We start from the raw sequence: 13307 nt of genomic DNA on the forward strand, positions 1-13307 counted from the left end.
TGAGCGGCTGAACTGAACTAAACACGAGGTTTAAGGGAAACACATGAGGCCCGACGCGCTCACCAGCTGGTGTACTGTCCCCCAGGGGCAACTCCGGGGCGCCCCTTCACCCCCAGTTCCCCACGGAGACAAGCTGTCCACTCGCCGCTAGCTCCTCCGAGCGCTAACGAACGCGCGGTGCTGGGGCCATCTCCAGGTCTCAGGGCTTCGGGCGCCCGCGTGTACATCCGGGTCACGGATGCCTATGAGCCAATGAGCGAAAGCATCGTGAGCCAAGGGGCGGGGCGAAGGCGGGACATCATGGCCGCCCCCAGTCCGCCGCGTTAGGGGCTTGTGGGTGTTGCCCTAATCCGGAGCTCGGTCACCGGAGCCCCGCCCTCTGTCCTCACCCGCCGAGCTTTCGTCCGGCCGGGACTGCTCTGGAAGGCGGCGGCCAGAGAGGGAGACATGGGGACGGTGCACGCCCGGGTAAGAGGCCCAGCGACCCGCGCGGCCTGCGTGACCTCGGGGCGGGCGTCGCGGGGAGACGCTGTCGCGGTTGCGCCCGGGGTTGCCCCGGTAAAAAGAGGGCGGCGGCGCCCGAAGGCTAGCGGTGAACGGTGCCGGGGTGGGGGTGGGGGAGCCCCAGTGCTGCGCCGCCGCAGGCCGGATGGAGGAGGCCGCAAAGATGCCTCCACCCGCTACGGCAGGCTTCCGAGCTGGAAAACGATACCCAGAGGAGAGACCTGACTTGCCCAAGGTCACTTAGCAGTGGGGCCGGCAAAGGGCCAGCGGGCTTTCCGCGATGTCCTGCAGCGGAGGAATAAATTTTTTCTGCCCTGAGCGGTTTCGGGTATCTGAGTTCCTTCAGTTCAGTCTCTCAGTCGTGTCCGACTCTTTGCGACCCCGGGAATGCAGCATCCCAGGCCTCCCTCTCCATCACCAACTCCCGGAGTTAGCTCAAACTCATGTCCATTGAGTCCGTGATGCCCCCCAACCGTCTCATTTTCTGTCGTCCCCTTCTCCTCCCTCCTTCAGTCTTTCCTAGCATCAGGATCTCTTCCAATGAATCGGTTTTTTCGCATCAGGTGGCCAAAGTATTGGAGTTTCAGCTTCAGTATCAGTCCTTCCAAAGAATATTCAGGACCGATTTCCTTTAGGATGGACTGGTTGGATCTCCTTGCAGTCCAAGGGACTCTCAAGAGTCTTCTCCAACACCACACTTCAAAAGCATCAATTCTTCGGCGCTCAGCTTTCTTTATAGTCCAACTCTCACATCCATCCATGACCACTGGAAAAACCAGAGCTTTGACTAGATGGATCTTTGTTGGCAAAGTAATGTCTCTGCTTTTTTTGCTTTTTTCCAGTCTCTCCTGCTCAGCCGCTGCTGGGGTCTTGCTAGGCTTCCCTAGAGCAGGAAGCATCTTCTGAAGTATTCCAACCCAGGCTCAGGAGTCCTCATGTCTCCTGGTTACCGCGCAAAGAGGGAACTGGGCTGAGTGGAGGCGGTAGTAGTATCCACTCACTGGGCTCTTGGGAGAATTGAAACTCACAATGCATGTAAATGCACTTGCTTGGGTACAGTAGTAGGCAGACTGCCCAGCTGCTCTCCTTTATCGCAGGCTTAACTGCTGCTGCTGCTAAGTCATATCAGTCGTGTCTGACTCTGTGCACCCCCATAGACGGCAGTCCACCAGGCTCCCCTGTCCCTGGGATTCTCCAGGCAAGAACACTGGAGTGGGTTGCCATTTCCTTCTCCAGTGCATGAAAGTGAAAAGTGAAAGGGAAGTCGCTCAGTCGTGCCCGACTCTTAGCGATCCCACGGACTGGAGCCCATCAGGCTCCTCAGTCCATGGGATTTTCCAGGCAAGAGTACTGGAGTGGGGTGCCATTGCCTTCTCCCAATCTTAACTGAGGCCCAGAGAAAGAATATCTGTCCAAGGCCTTACCGTTCAAGCCTCAGAATGTTTTGAAACTGAATGTCCTGAACCATCTGCATGTTCCTGAGTCCCAGCCCACAGCACAACTTTTTCTGCAGCATAGTTGCGCTGCTTAGAAGTTTTCAGGAGTTTTCCTGAAAGAATTTGGCACAGATGTCCCAGCATGGTGTCCAAAATTGAACTTAACCTCCCTTTGCCTGGAGAAGGAAATGACAACCCACTCCAGTATTCTTGCCTTGAGAATCCCATGGATGGAGGAGCCCGGTGAGCTATAGTCCACGGGTTCACAAAGAGTTGGACATGACTGAGCGACTTCACTTTCACTTTGCCAGATATTTCCTTCAAATAAAACACTATTTGGACCGTACTGGTGGGCATAGCTCCCCTCATCACTTGCAGTAGCTGACAAAACGGGCCAGTCTTTTAGAAGTGAAGTGAAGGTTCCTCATTTGTGTCTGACTCTTTGTGACCCCATGGACTATATAGTCCACTGAATTCTCTAGGCCAGAATACTGGAGTGGGTAGCCTTTCCCTTCTCCAGGGGATTGTCCCAAACCAGGGATAGAACCCAGGTCTCCCGCATTGCAGGCGGATTCTTTACCAGTTGAGCCACAAAGGAAGCCCATGGTTTTTTAGAATTCAGTTCAAATCATTTTCTACACAAACCTTGTCTCCCCTCCGTTCCTCATTTTGGATGTGTTACCAACCTCCTTGATTGACATTTCTCTTCTGGTGCCCTGTTTTAGCTCTGCATTTTTCACTTAACCTTTTAGATTGTTAGTTTCTAGATGACAATAGGAACCACATCTTATTTGCCCTGGATCCCTTGTAGCATCTTGGCAAAGTAAACATTTGTTCATTCATTCAGCTCATGTTTACCGATGGTCAGCTGTGTGCTACCTGGCACTGTTCTAGGTGCTCAGAGTATAGGAACAAAAAAACTGCTTTTATTGAGCTCCTTTGACACTAAAACTGCCACTCCTTTATTGAATATATTGACAAAAAATAATTTCAGTTCTTTAACTTCACTAGCCAGTGTTTGAATTTTTTGGTCAGAACTCACAGTAAGAAAACTTCCCATATTTGCTATCTAGTACCCTCATGCATATGTGAAACAAAAGTTTTCTGAATCAGGACTTCGCCAGCGGTCCAGTGGTTGGGATGCTGTTTCCACTGTGGGGCGGGGGGTGCAGGAAAGGTTCAGTCCCTGGTTGGGGAGCTAGGATCCCACACATTTCGTGGCAAGACCAAAAAATTAAAAAAATTGGAATAAAGTTTCCTGAAACAGTGTTTACCATCGATATCTATTATTTTTTCTGGTATATTCTGTCTCATTCTAGTCTATATCACTTTAAAGATGGTGTTCATAACTCATTAAATTTATTTCATGTCCTGTTTCTTCCGTTAGCACTGCCTTGCCCAGTGCTTGGCATGTGGTGCTCAGTAAAGTTTGTCGACTCACAGTAGACATCTGCTTAAAGGTTAGAGGCTAGATCCAAATATTTATTTTAATTCATTTCACTGACTACTTAGCCAGACAGTGCAACGTAAATTCTGTGAAGGTGAGACTCTTGCAAGTGCTTGTCACATAGTGAATGGATATTTGGTGAATGAATGAATCTCGGTTGGTGAAATAGTTAATTGAGGACATCAAGCTTTGGTAGTTAGTGAGACCGTAAAGACACCATCTGTTGAACTTAAAGTGTAAATTTCGGATTTAAGACTACAGATGGGTGTGGCAAGTCTTTGGTGAAATATGTTGTATGCTTCGAGATTTTAGAAACCATAAGGGAATTTTTTTTTTTAGCACAACAGCACATGAACTTTATGTCCAGACAAAATCTGTTTGTCAAGCATTCGAATAAGAACAATGAATATGTGTGTTGTTCCTAACCATAGTATATACTCTGCGTATAGGATTTACTCGTCTGTAATACACGTTTTAGCGCTAGGTAAACATAAATACAGAAGCCTGTTCATGAAAGGTTGCATTAAAAAGTTACTATTTTAGGGACTTCCCTGGCAGTCCAGTGGTTAAGACTTCACCTTCCAATGCAGGAGGTGTTTGTCTGATCCCTGGTCAGAAAGCTAAGATCCCACATGCCTTATGGCCAAAAAACCAACAAATGTAAACCAGAAGCAATATTGTAACAGATTCAATAAAGACTTTAAAAATGGTCCACATTAAAAAAAAATTTTTAAAGTTACTATTTTGATTTGTTTGCATGTTTGAGAAATACAGTAATGATCCCCTGTTTTAAATATTTACACAACGAAAATGAAAGGATAATTATGTGAAATAAATTCTATTTCTTTGCCTGACATCATCTTCCCTTTTTACTCATGTAAATAATCCACGTCAATCCCTGCAGGAAGGACCGAGTCTGTCTTATTCACGGCTGCCTTCCCTACTCTTAGACAGTAGGCACTCAGATATTTATTAAATGTGAGAACAAAAGAAAAAAAAAAAAGAATTCACTCACCCATGCCGAGCGTGGCTGTTTTAGCTCATCTCTGGGGAGGAGGCTAGTTATCCTGGGCGGAGAGGGCCAGGTGCGCCCAGACAGGAGTGCGAGGGTTGCGTGTGGTCGGGTCGAGTCTGGAGTAGCAGAAGGGGGCTGCGGAGTGGAGCTCCTCCGTGCCCCGCTGAGGAGCCCAGCTGCACTCCGTCCCTGGGGACGCCTTTAAGGACCAGTCCTCAAGGGCCAGGATGGGAAAGCGGCCATGGTTCTGTCAGGTCGGTACCTTTCCAGAGGACCGGTGCCATGATGAAGGGTCTACTGACAGGCCATTGAACGTTCCAGGGAAGAGGCGAGAATGGCCCAGAGTCCCCCTTGCTGCACGTTCCACCGGCGGCAGACACGCCCGTGCACTTCAGAAGCGCTTCTCTATGGAGAGCTGGTGGAGGAAGGAAGCAGCTGGTTACGGTCCCATGGTTCTCCCAGAGCTGCCTGTGTGTGCACTCACCTGGTGCCACTTGGGTGTCCAGGAGTCTCCGTGGTTAAGCAGTCACGTTGTTCAGTCGCTCGGTCGTGTCTGATTCTTTGTGACCCCATGAAATGAAGTGAAGTCGCTCAGTCATGTCCAGCTCTTTGCGACCCCATGGACTGTATAGTCCACCAGGCTCCTCCATCCATGGGATTTTCCAGGCAAGAGTACTGGAGTGGGTTGCCATTGCCTTCTCCAGATCTTCCCTACCCGGGGATTGAACCTGGGTGTCCCGCATGGTATTGGCTCCGGCTTCACCATGTGGCCCCGTGGACTGAAGCAATTATGTATGTAATAAATATACGATATTATATGTACATTGTTTTGTATACTATTGTCATATCTCCATAATTATTACTGTAGAGTCCTTCCTCAGAAGATGCTTGAACACTTTTGAGGCAACGTCACTTCAGACTGAAGGGCCGCTTTCTGGCACATGCTACTCCCCTTAGTGTGTAAGTGAGACTTTCTGAACCGAAACAAATCTGTCAGAGTCCGGAGAAGTATCTTTCAGTAATTTGGTTTGTTAATGTAGCTATCCTAGATTGTATCTAGTTTTGGTTTAAAAAATTGGAACGCTTTCTATAACAGGAAAGCAGGGGTTTTTTTTGTCTTCACGCGAGTAAAAGCAGGGGTTTTTTTTGTCTTCACGCGAATCTCAGGTGTACAGAACTAAGTTCATGGAGCAGTCATTGTAGTTTGTGCCTGACCCTTTTGTTGATTAATTTTCACCTTTGTTTTCTGTGATAACAATACTCTGGACCCCGAAGGGTCGCTGCCGGCCGAAGGCTTGCAAGTCGACAGCTGCTTCCGCTCTCCGTGCTCCCCACGCCGCTGCCACCAGCACTAGAGCGAGCTGTGGGCCTGAGTTTTCTGGAGCGCCATCTAAAGACAAAAACGAAAAGATTCTGGCTTTTTAATGGAAGTTCATTTATCTGTGGTTCCCCCCCCCCCCCCCACCCCTTTCAGAGTTTGGAGCCTCTTCCAGCCAGTGGACCTGATTTCGGAGCATTAGGAGAAGAAGCTGAATTTGTTGAAGTTGAACCTGAAGCTAAGCAGGAAATTCTTGAGAACAAGGATGTGCGTATCCTGTGGAGGGCGAGGGCTCCATACCGTTGCTGCTAGAAGCACTCGCTTCCACAAGCTGCTGGGAAAACAGACAGGGATTAACCTTGTTGACACCTTTATCAAAGGAGAGTTTGCAGCCAGCTACGTTTTAGAAAGACTGGACACTTATTAGAGAAATAGCTTCTGGTTTTAGAGGAATAGTTTTTCCTCGGTGATTCTTTCTGTGGGAAGGGTAAACAAACCCATTTTTGTATTGATGTTACAAAAAACCCAAAAGTATTTCAAAGAGAAACTCAAGTGGTGGTAAAGTTTAAACTGTGTTCCCTCCTCCCAGAAAAGACTTTGGGTCCTGAATGAAACTTTTCCTTAACTTTGTTGCCTTTGAAATTAAATAGAGAAAGGTAAACACCTTTTCATTAGTTCTTTTTTCTATTTTAAATTTACTTAGTTTGAATTGGAGGATACTTGCTTTGCCCTGTTGCGTTGGTTTCTGCCATAGGTCACCCTGAATCAGCCATAGGTGTACATATGGCTTCCCTCTTGAACCTCCCTCCCACCTCCCTTTCATTAGTTCTTTGATTACAATTGTATAGTGTTCTGATCACCTATAAGTCATGCAGGCCCAAACACTCCCTGTTAATGCCTGCTTGATTTTTCTCTGTTACTCACTACCATCTGCTCTACTATGTAGATTGCCTGTTTCTCTCCCCTTTAGAGTATAACCTCCATAGAGTCGGGAATTTTAAAGTCTTGCTTACTGATATATTCTCAGTGTTCAGTATGATACTTTGTTTGTAGGCAATCAGTGCATCTTTATTGAATGAATGAGTGAAGTAGGTATTCATAGACAAGGGAACGGCTCTGAGCTGGCGTGTATCATGCTATAAACAGGATCTCCGGCAAAATGCTCAGTTACTAAACCAGGTCACAGTCAGCACCATCCAGAGGCCCCTGCCCCAGGGAGCATGTGGAGAAGGAGGTCCAGAGGACCTCTGCACCCTGCGTGGCTTTAGGCCTGACCTGGCCCTTGGTCATTTGGCTGCAGAGACCTTGTAAGTCTCGTTCACAGGAAGTACAGACCTAGTCAGTTCAAGGGATCAGTTGTTTTGAAAAGGCATGGAATTAAGAAACGTGGGTCATTAAATTAAAAAAAGAAAGTCTTTGAAAGTGATTTTAGGTATTTGTCTTTACCCTTGATGTCTGGTCTTGTGCCCCGTCTTGTTCTCAACGATCTTGTGTCCCCTTGTCACGTTCAGGTGGTGGTTCAACACGTTCATTTTGATGGACTTGGAAGGACTAAGGACGACATCATCATGTGTGAAATTAGAGATGTTTTTAAGGCTAAAAACCTTATCGAGGCAAGTATCCCGCTCTGTGTGGCCTTCTTCCCATCCCCTTCCGTACCCCGTGGACCTCTGCCGCACCACCGGGTACCCTGCCCCCACTGATAAGCTCGCCTCCTACCGGGAAGGGGGCTGAACCCCCTCTGTTCCCAGAAGCCCCCCCACAAACTGACATGCTCTCGCATCCACCCTGACTCCAGAGAAGAGGTATTCCCCCATCCTGCCCAGGGCTGCCCCTCCCCGTGTCCCTTGCAGCCGTCCTGGCTTTGCCTTGGAGCTGCTGGTAGGGGGTCTTGACCCTTCCTGCACCCCCTTGGTGCTCAGTGCACTTTCCCTTCAGGGCCCTCCATGACCGTGGGGGGGTGGGCTCTTCTCTGCCACCCACCCCCGCCAACTCCTAGGGCCCTTACTCGACTATGCAGCTGCGTCTTTCCTGGCTTGCACCGTCCTCTCCTCTGTGGCTTTCTTGTGTCTGCTCTCGGAACCACACTTAGGTACCTGGCAGAGTCGCAGGTACGGCGAAGTCGCCAGAGCAGCTTCTTGGTGACCATGTCCGGCTGGCTCCAGTCCCCATTGCATGTGATCTCTTAAGCAGTGTTCAGCCATTCCCACTTTTAAAAGTACAGTATTTTTTTTTTTAAGATTAATATTCTCAGGGAATCATCAACTTTGCACGAATGCTAAGCCGCCAGCCTGGTCTCACAGCCACCATGTATGTCTCTGTATCTTAGAGGAATACCATCTCTGTTTTTCTCTCTTACAGGTTATGAGGAAATCTCACGAAGCCCGTGAAAAGTTACTGCGTCTAGGAATATTTAGACAAGTGGATGTTTTGATCGATACGTGTCAGGGTAGGCATCCTGCTTTTAGCTTCTCTCTGATTTCACCTTTTCGTCTGTTCCCCTAGGATCATGGACGCTATTTATGTGTCCAGGCAGAGAGCACGTGCATTCTCAAGGAATTCACTGGGTCTTCATGTCAGGCCGAGGGAGGTCAGGTGACTTTGAAGATGCTGCTTGCTGAGCCCCTGGATGGGACCAGGGTTCTGAGAAGGAGAGAGCCAGGCTTTTTGGGGATAGCCTACCTCAGCGGGTGTACGAATAAGCTCTTGGGAGATTCCACCTAAATGTGTTGAGAAGAGGAGGCAAGTGGGAGTCAGATTTCACTTTTGAGTGTCTGTTCACTTGCTCAATTGCTATGATATTGGGCAGCTGTCTTACCTTGGTGTTTTTTCTTTGGTTAATGAGTCCCTGCCGTGGGAAGAGACTATGGCAGACGAGACATGGTGTCTTTCCAAAGAAGCTTCTGGTCAAGTGGAAGAGGCTTGGGGACAGACAGAGAAGTGAGGACAGTTCAGCTGATAGGTTGTGCTGTTTGGGGCCGGGCCCTGGGGGAGGAGACTTAGCCTCTCAGTCAGCAGAGGCAAAGTGGATCAGAGAAGACTTCCTGGACGAGGTGACGCAGATGCTGAGACCTAAAAGAGGCTTGTGAGTGCGTCTGGGGAGCAGAGCTGATGAGGAACGTTCTGGGGAGAGAGAATAGGCCCAGAGGCCAGAGAGAAAGGGTCACTGGGTGGACGCCAGGGCTCCGGAGCCAGAAGGCAGTCGTGGGGAATGAGTGATGCAAGACGAGGCAGGAGAAGGATCAGGAGGCGGGTCATGAAGGACTCCGTGTGTGGCGGTTCACTCCGTTCCGACGTCCCCCGAGAACTACATATTTGGAATGAATCAGAGAACAAGTGAACTCTTCAGGATTGAGTGAAAGATAATTTTGAGAAGATGAAAATGAAACAGTATATGAAAGTGCTTGCAAAAATATAAAATGCTGTGTAAGTGAAAGGCGTTTCTACCACCTGGAGTACAGGTTCATCTGTGGCTAGCAGAGCCCTGGGCCTTGCCCCAGCGGGACGGGTGTGGCGGTGGCCCTCGCCAGGGCTCCGGAGTGCTTGCTGGTGGCGGGTCCCGTGGGCGGCATGCAGGTTTAGTGCCCTCCTCTCTTGTGAACGTGATGTGTATGTGGTCAGCTGGTCCACCTCTGTCCGCGGTTCTCCACCCTGGCGGCCTTTAGATCCACCCAGGAGCTTTTAAGAAAGAATGTGGGCATCACCCACTCGTCCGATGTCTAGGATGTGCAGTGCCAAAACTGAGCCTTAGCGCAGGCCACGCGAGTTAACAGGAACATCTCTCAGCGTGTGAATGGGGGAGGCGGTGTGTGTAGAGGGGGCTTATGGGAACTCTCTGTACTTTCTGCTCAGTTTTTCTATAAACCTAAAACCACTCCTCTAAACAATAAAGTCTGCTAATTAAGAAAAAACAAACTGGTGCCAAGGCTCCAGCCTGGACCAGCTGAATCTGAGAGTTCGGGAGCCCCTGCCTGGGTGTCCGTGGGTCTGACAGCTCCCAGAGGCCATGGGTGTCCAGCCAGGGTTGCAGGGTCAACCTCGGCCTTTCTGGCGCTCAGGGCCCTGCCGCCTGGGACCCTCAATGGGTGAGGGGCAGCTGCACTGAACTCAGGCCCCACGCCACCAGCTTGAGAAGGACAGAACCATCCACGTCGTACACCCGGGTCGAGCTGTTGCTTCTCCGTCAGGGTTACCCGAGCCCCTCTGTCACTGGAATTCCACGTTTTAACGTCCATTGAACTGAGGCCCCCCTGGCATTTTCAGGGAACTCACTTGTTGGGGAACAAGTACCCTAAGGAAGTGATGCAAATGACGTGTGTTTGCGTAATGCTGCTGCTGCTGCTTATGACTCCTTTCAGCAAACCCTGACCTCGCCGTCTTCCACCGCAGAAACCAGACCCGTGTGTCGGGATGTGATGGGGTTTTCACGCACGTTCTTGGGCTTTAAACCAGAGCGTGTGTGTTCCAAAGGAGGTTGTAAAGTCAGCGGAGGCTTCAGTTTGCGTTCTGTCATGTATCGCAGTGGGACCGAAAATAAAGCCGCACACTCAGGCTGTCTTCATTGTCTCATCTCTCTCACTTACTAGGTGATGGCGCGCTTCCCAATGGCTTAGATGTTACCTTTGAAGTAACTGAGTTAAGGAGGTTAACGGGCAGTTACAACACCATGGTCGGGAACAACGAAGGCAGTATGGTAAGACACGGACGGGCTTTCCCTTCCTGAGGGTGGGACTTGCCATAGTGACCTTTTTATTTTTTAGAAAACATGTATTTGTTTGCCTGTTCTGGGTCTTGGCTGTGGCGTGAGGGATCTTTAGTTGCAGCGTGTGGGATCTGCCTCCCTGACCAGGCCTCCTACGTGGCAAGTGTGGAGTCTCAGTCACCAGGGAGGTCCCCAGTTGTGAACTATGCTCTAAAAACTAATGGTAATTTCAGAGCTTTCCCATGACCTTTAGTCTTTATTTGTAAGCTGTCCTGTGGTTCTCATTAATCTTCCTAGAGTTGACTATAACACGCTTTGTTATGAAGACGGATTGTTTGAGAACAAGGTGTCGATAACCCGTGATCATATTAATAGTTTCTTGTTCAAATTCTCCTGAACTCCAAGCACACAGAGTTAGTTTCTGTGAGCTTCACAGTCGGCAGGATCAGCCTAACCCTGAAATTCATCAGGCGTGTGCCCTCGGCAGAGGCAGGCTTGAAAGAAGAAAAGCAATTACAGATGAAAGGCGGACCCTAGTGCACATAAACCCCTGCTATTTTTTTTTTGTATGATTCCATTTGTTTTCTTAAACTTTTTATTTTGCATTGGGGTGTAGCTGATAAACAGTGTTGTGATGGTTTCAGGTGGACAGCAAAGGGACTCAGCCATACGTATACATGTATCCATTCTCCCCCAAACTCCCCTCCCATCCAGGCTGCCACAAAAACATTGAGCAGAGTTCCCTTGCAGGTCCTTATTGTTTATCCATTTTAAATTCAGCCCTGTGTACATGTCCATCCCAAACTCACTCACTATCCCTTCCCCCCTCCCTTCCCTGCTAGTAACCATCAGTTCGTCCTCTAAGTCCATGAGAGGTACGTATATATGATAGAATATTACTCAGCCATTGAAAAGAGTGAAATAATGCCATCTGCAGCAACGTGGATGGGCCTAGGGAGTGTCATGCCGAGTGAAGTAAGTCAGAGGAGGGGAAATACCATACGGCACCTCTTGTGAGTGGACTCTAAACAGAAATGACAGATGAACTCACTTACAAAACCTCTGCTGTTTTTCTTTTGCTCCCAGGTCCTTGGCCTCAAACTCCCTAATCTTTTAGGCCGGGCAGAAAAGGTGACTTTCCAGTTTTCCTATGGAACAAAAGAAACTTCGTATGGCCTGTCCTTCTTCAAACCACAGCCTGGAAACTTCGATAGAAAGTAGGGAGCCCAGCGGGTCGTTGTGCTCAGTGGCATGGTTTAGGGGTTAAGGTAGCTGTGGTGGGAGTTTCTGGAAGGAAACTTTGCAGGATCGGCCGACGCTTCTGTCGCATCACTGCATGTGTGGATTTCCCCGTGCAGATGAGCCCCGAGGCGTCGCTGTGAGTCTGTTGATTTAGGTGATACATCAGGTATAATCACCGTCCCAGCAAGTAAAGCTCTGTCCCCTTGTCTTCTAGTTTCTCCGTAAACTTATACAAAGTCACGGGACAGTTCCCTTGGAGCTCGCTCCGGGAGACAGACCGAGGCGTATCAGCGGAGTACAGCGTGAGTGCCTTTCCCGTCCTTCCCTTTGTGTGCCTACGTGGGACCTGAGCCTGTCGATTGATGCCCAGGCTCGGCCGAGGGCGCAGGGCCAGGCGCGCAGCCCCACGTGGGCTGAAGCTTGGAGCTGCGGGCCCCGATGCCCGGGTCACCCTGTGCTCCCTGTCCAGCTGCCAGCTGCCTCCCGGGTGGCCCCTCCCCACCTGCCCAGTGCCCGTTGCCAGGGCCAGAGAGGGTGGCCACCCCCCACGGCGGCAGATGCTTTGACCCGGTCACATCTCTTCCCTGCCCCTGACTTCCTGGGACACCGTCTGTTTGTGCTTCCTTGTGCACGCTCAGATCAATCGCTCCCGACAGCCAGTTAAGGTCACATCAGGTTACCGGGGGCTTTCGTTGCTGGCTTATAGCGCGTTCACTTCCAGCGAGATGCGTCACATAGGGTCACTGCCATTTGGCCGCTTTTCAGTTTTACGACGAAAGCTACCCTTCTTTGCCTTCCTTTCTAGCTGTCCCCCTTCCTCCCCTCCTGGTGTGGGCTTTAGTTTGATGAGGAAAGACTGGAGGCATGCACTTTGTAAAAGTAGCTCCCCGCGTGCGGTCTTCTGACCCGCCGCCGCTGCCTCTCCTGCACGTTCACGGCCCTGTGTGCCCTGCTGGGTGAGCGTCTCCAGGGAGGGGCCCAGGAAGCTACTGTGGCATGCCCCCTACCCAGTGCCTCCACTCGTCACGGGCTTGTGACCCCGTCTCCCTGCTCTTCTCTGGGGGCTGAGGTGGCTGGGTCACCCTGCCTGGCTTCAGAAAACTAGGTGGGGTGTGTGTCCCGTGGTCTTTCAGATGGAAAAGAAACCAGGTAGTTATAAAGTTCCCTGCAGCATCAGACCAGCGACGCCCGTCTCCTGGCTCGGAGCACAGCCCCGCTGCTCAAGCAGTTTCTCCCTCTGATGGCGACCCTGGCTTTCTCCCGCAGCCCAGCCCCGCCTGCCCACGTTCCCTCCTTCCCCGCTTGCCTTGTCTTCCTCTCTTCCCATCCCGTTGTTCCATAGCATGTCATAGTTTTTAATCGGCTGATGATCTAATGGCGCGTCACCCCGCGGCCTGGGCTGGGGTGACGCCGCGTCCACGCAGCACGGAGGCTGACGGTTCTCTGTGTTTGCTTGCAGTTTCCCACCTGGAAGACGAGCCACACGGTCAAGTGGGAGGGCGTCTGGCGGGAGCTGGGCTGCCTCTCCAGGGCCGCGTCCTTCGCCGTCCGGAAGGAGAGCGGGCACTCTCTGAAGTCGTCTCTCTCGGTGAGGGCTTTGCGCGGCGTGTGCCTGCCCTGGTGCAGCCAGGCCGTATGCGTTG

The 13307-nt window shown here is 50.5% G+C and overlaps 1 protein-coding gene across 1 annotated transcript in view; it reads left to right on the forward strand.

Moving 5' to 3' along the window:
* The first annotated feature begins 258 nt into the window (after positions 1 to 258).
* The window catches only part of SAMM50 (SAMM50 sorting and assembly machinery component), a 31209-nt gene continuing 18160 nt past the window's right edge, over positions 259 to 13307 (forward strand). The window contains exons 1-8 of the mRNA XM_069581713.1: positions 259 to 468; positions 5877 to 5987; positions 7232 to 7333; positions 8082 to 8169; positions 10307 to 10413; positions 11509 to 11639; positions 11879 to 11966; positions 13124 to 13252. Of these exons, the coding sequence (XP_069437814.1) occupies positions 448 to 468; positions 5877 to 5987; positions 7232 to 7333; positions 8082 to 8169; positions 10307 to 10413; positions 11509 to 11639; positions 11879 to 11966; positions 13124 to 13252 (777 nt within the window). The 5' untranslated portion in view covers positions 259 to 447. The remainder of the gene's footprint in view (positions 469 to 5876; positions 5988 to 7231; positions 7334 to 8081; positions 8170 to 10306; positions 10414 to 11508; positions 11640 to 11878; positions 11967 to 13123; positions 13253 to 13307) is intronic.

The sequence above is a fragment of the Ovis canadensis genome, chromosome 3, assembly GCF_042477335.2.
Source record: "Ovis canadensis isolate MfBH-ARS-UI-01 breed Bighorn chromosome 3, ARS-UI_OviCan_v2, whole genome shotgun sequence".
In the NCBI taxonomy this organism is placed as follows: domain Eukaryota; kingdom Metazoa; phylum Chordata; class Mammalia; order Artiodactyla; family Bovidae; genus Ovis; species Ovis canadensis.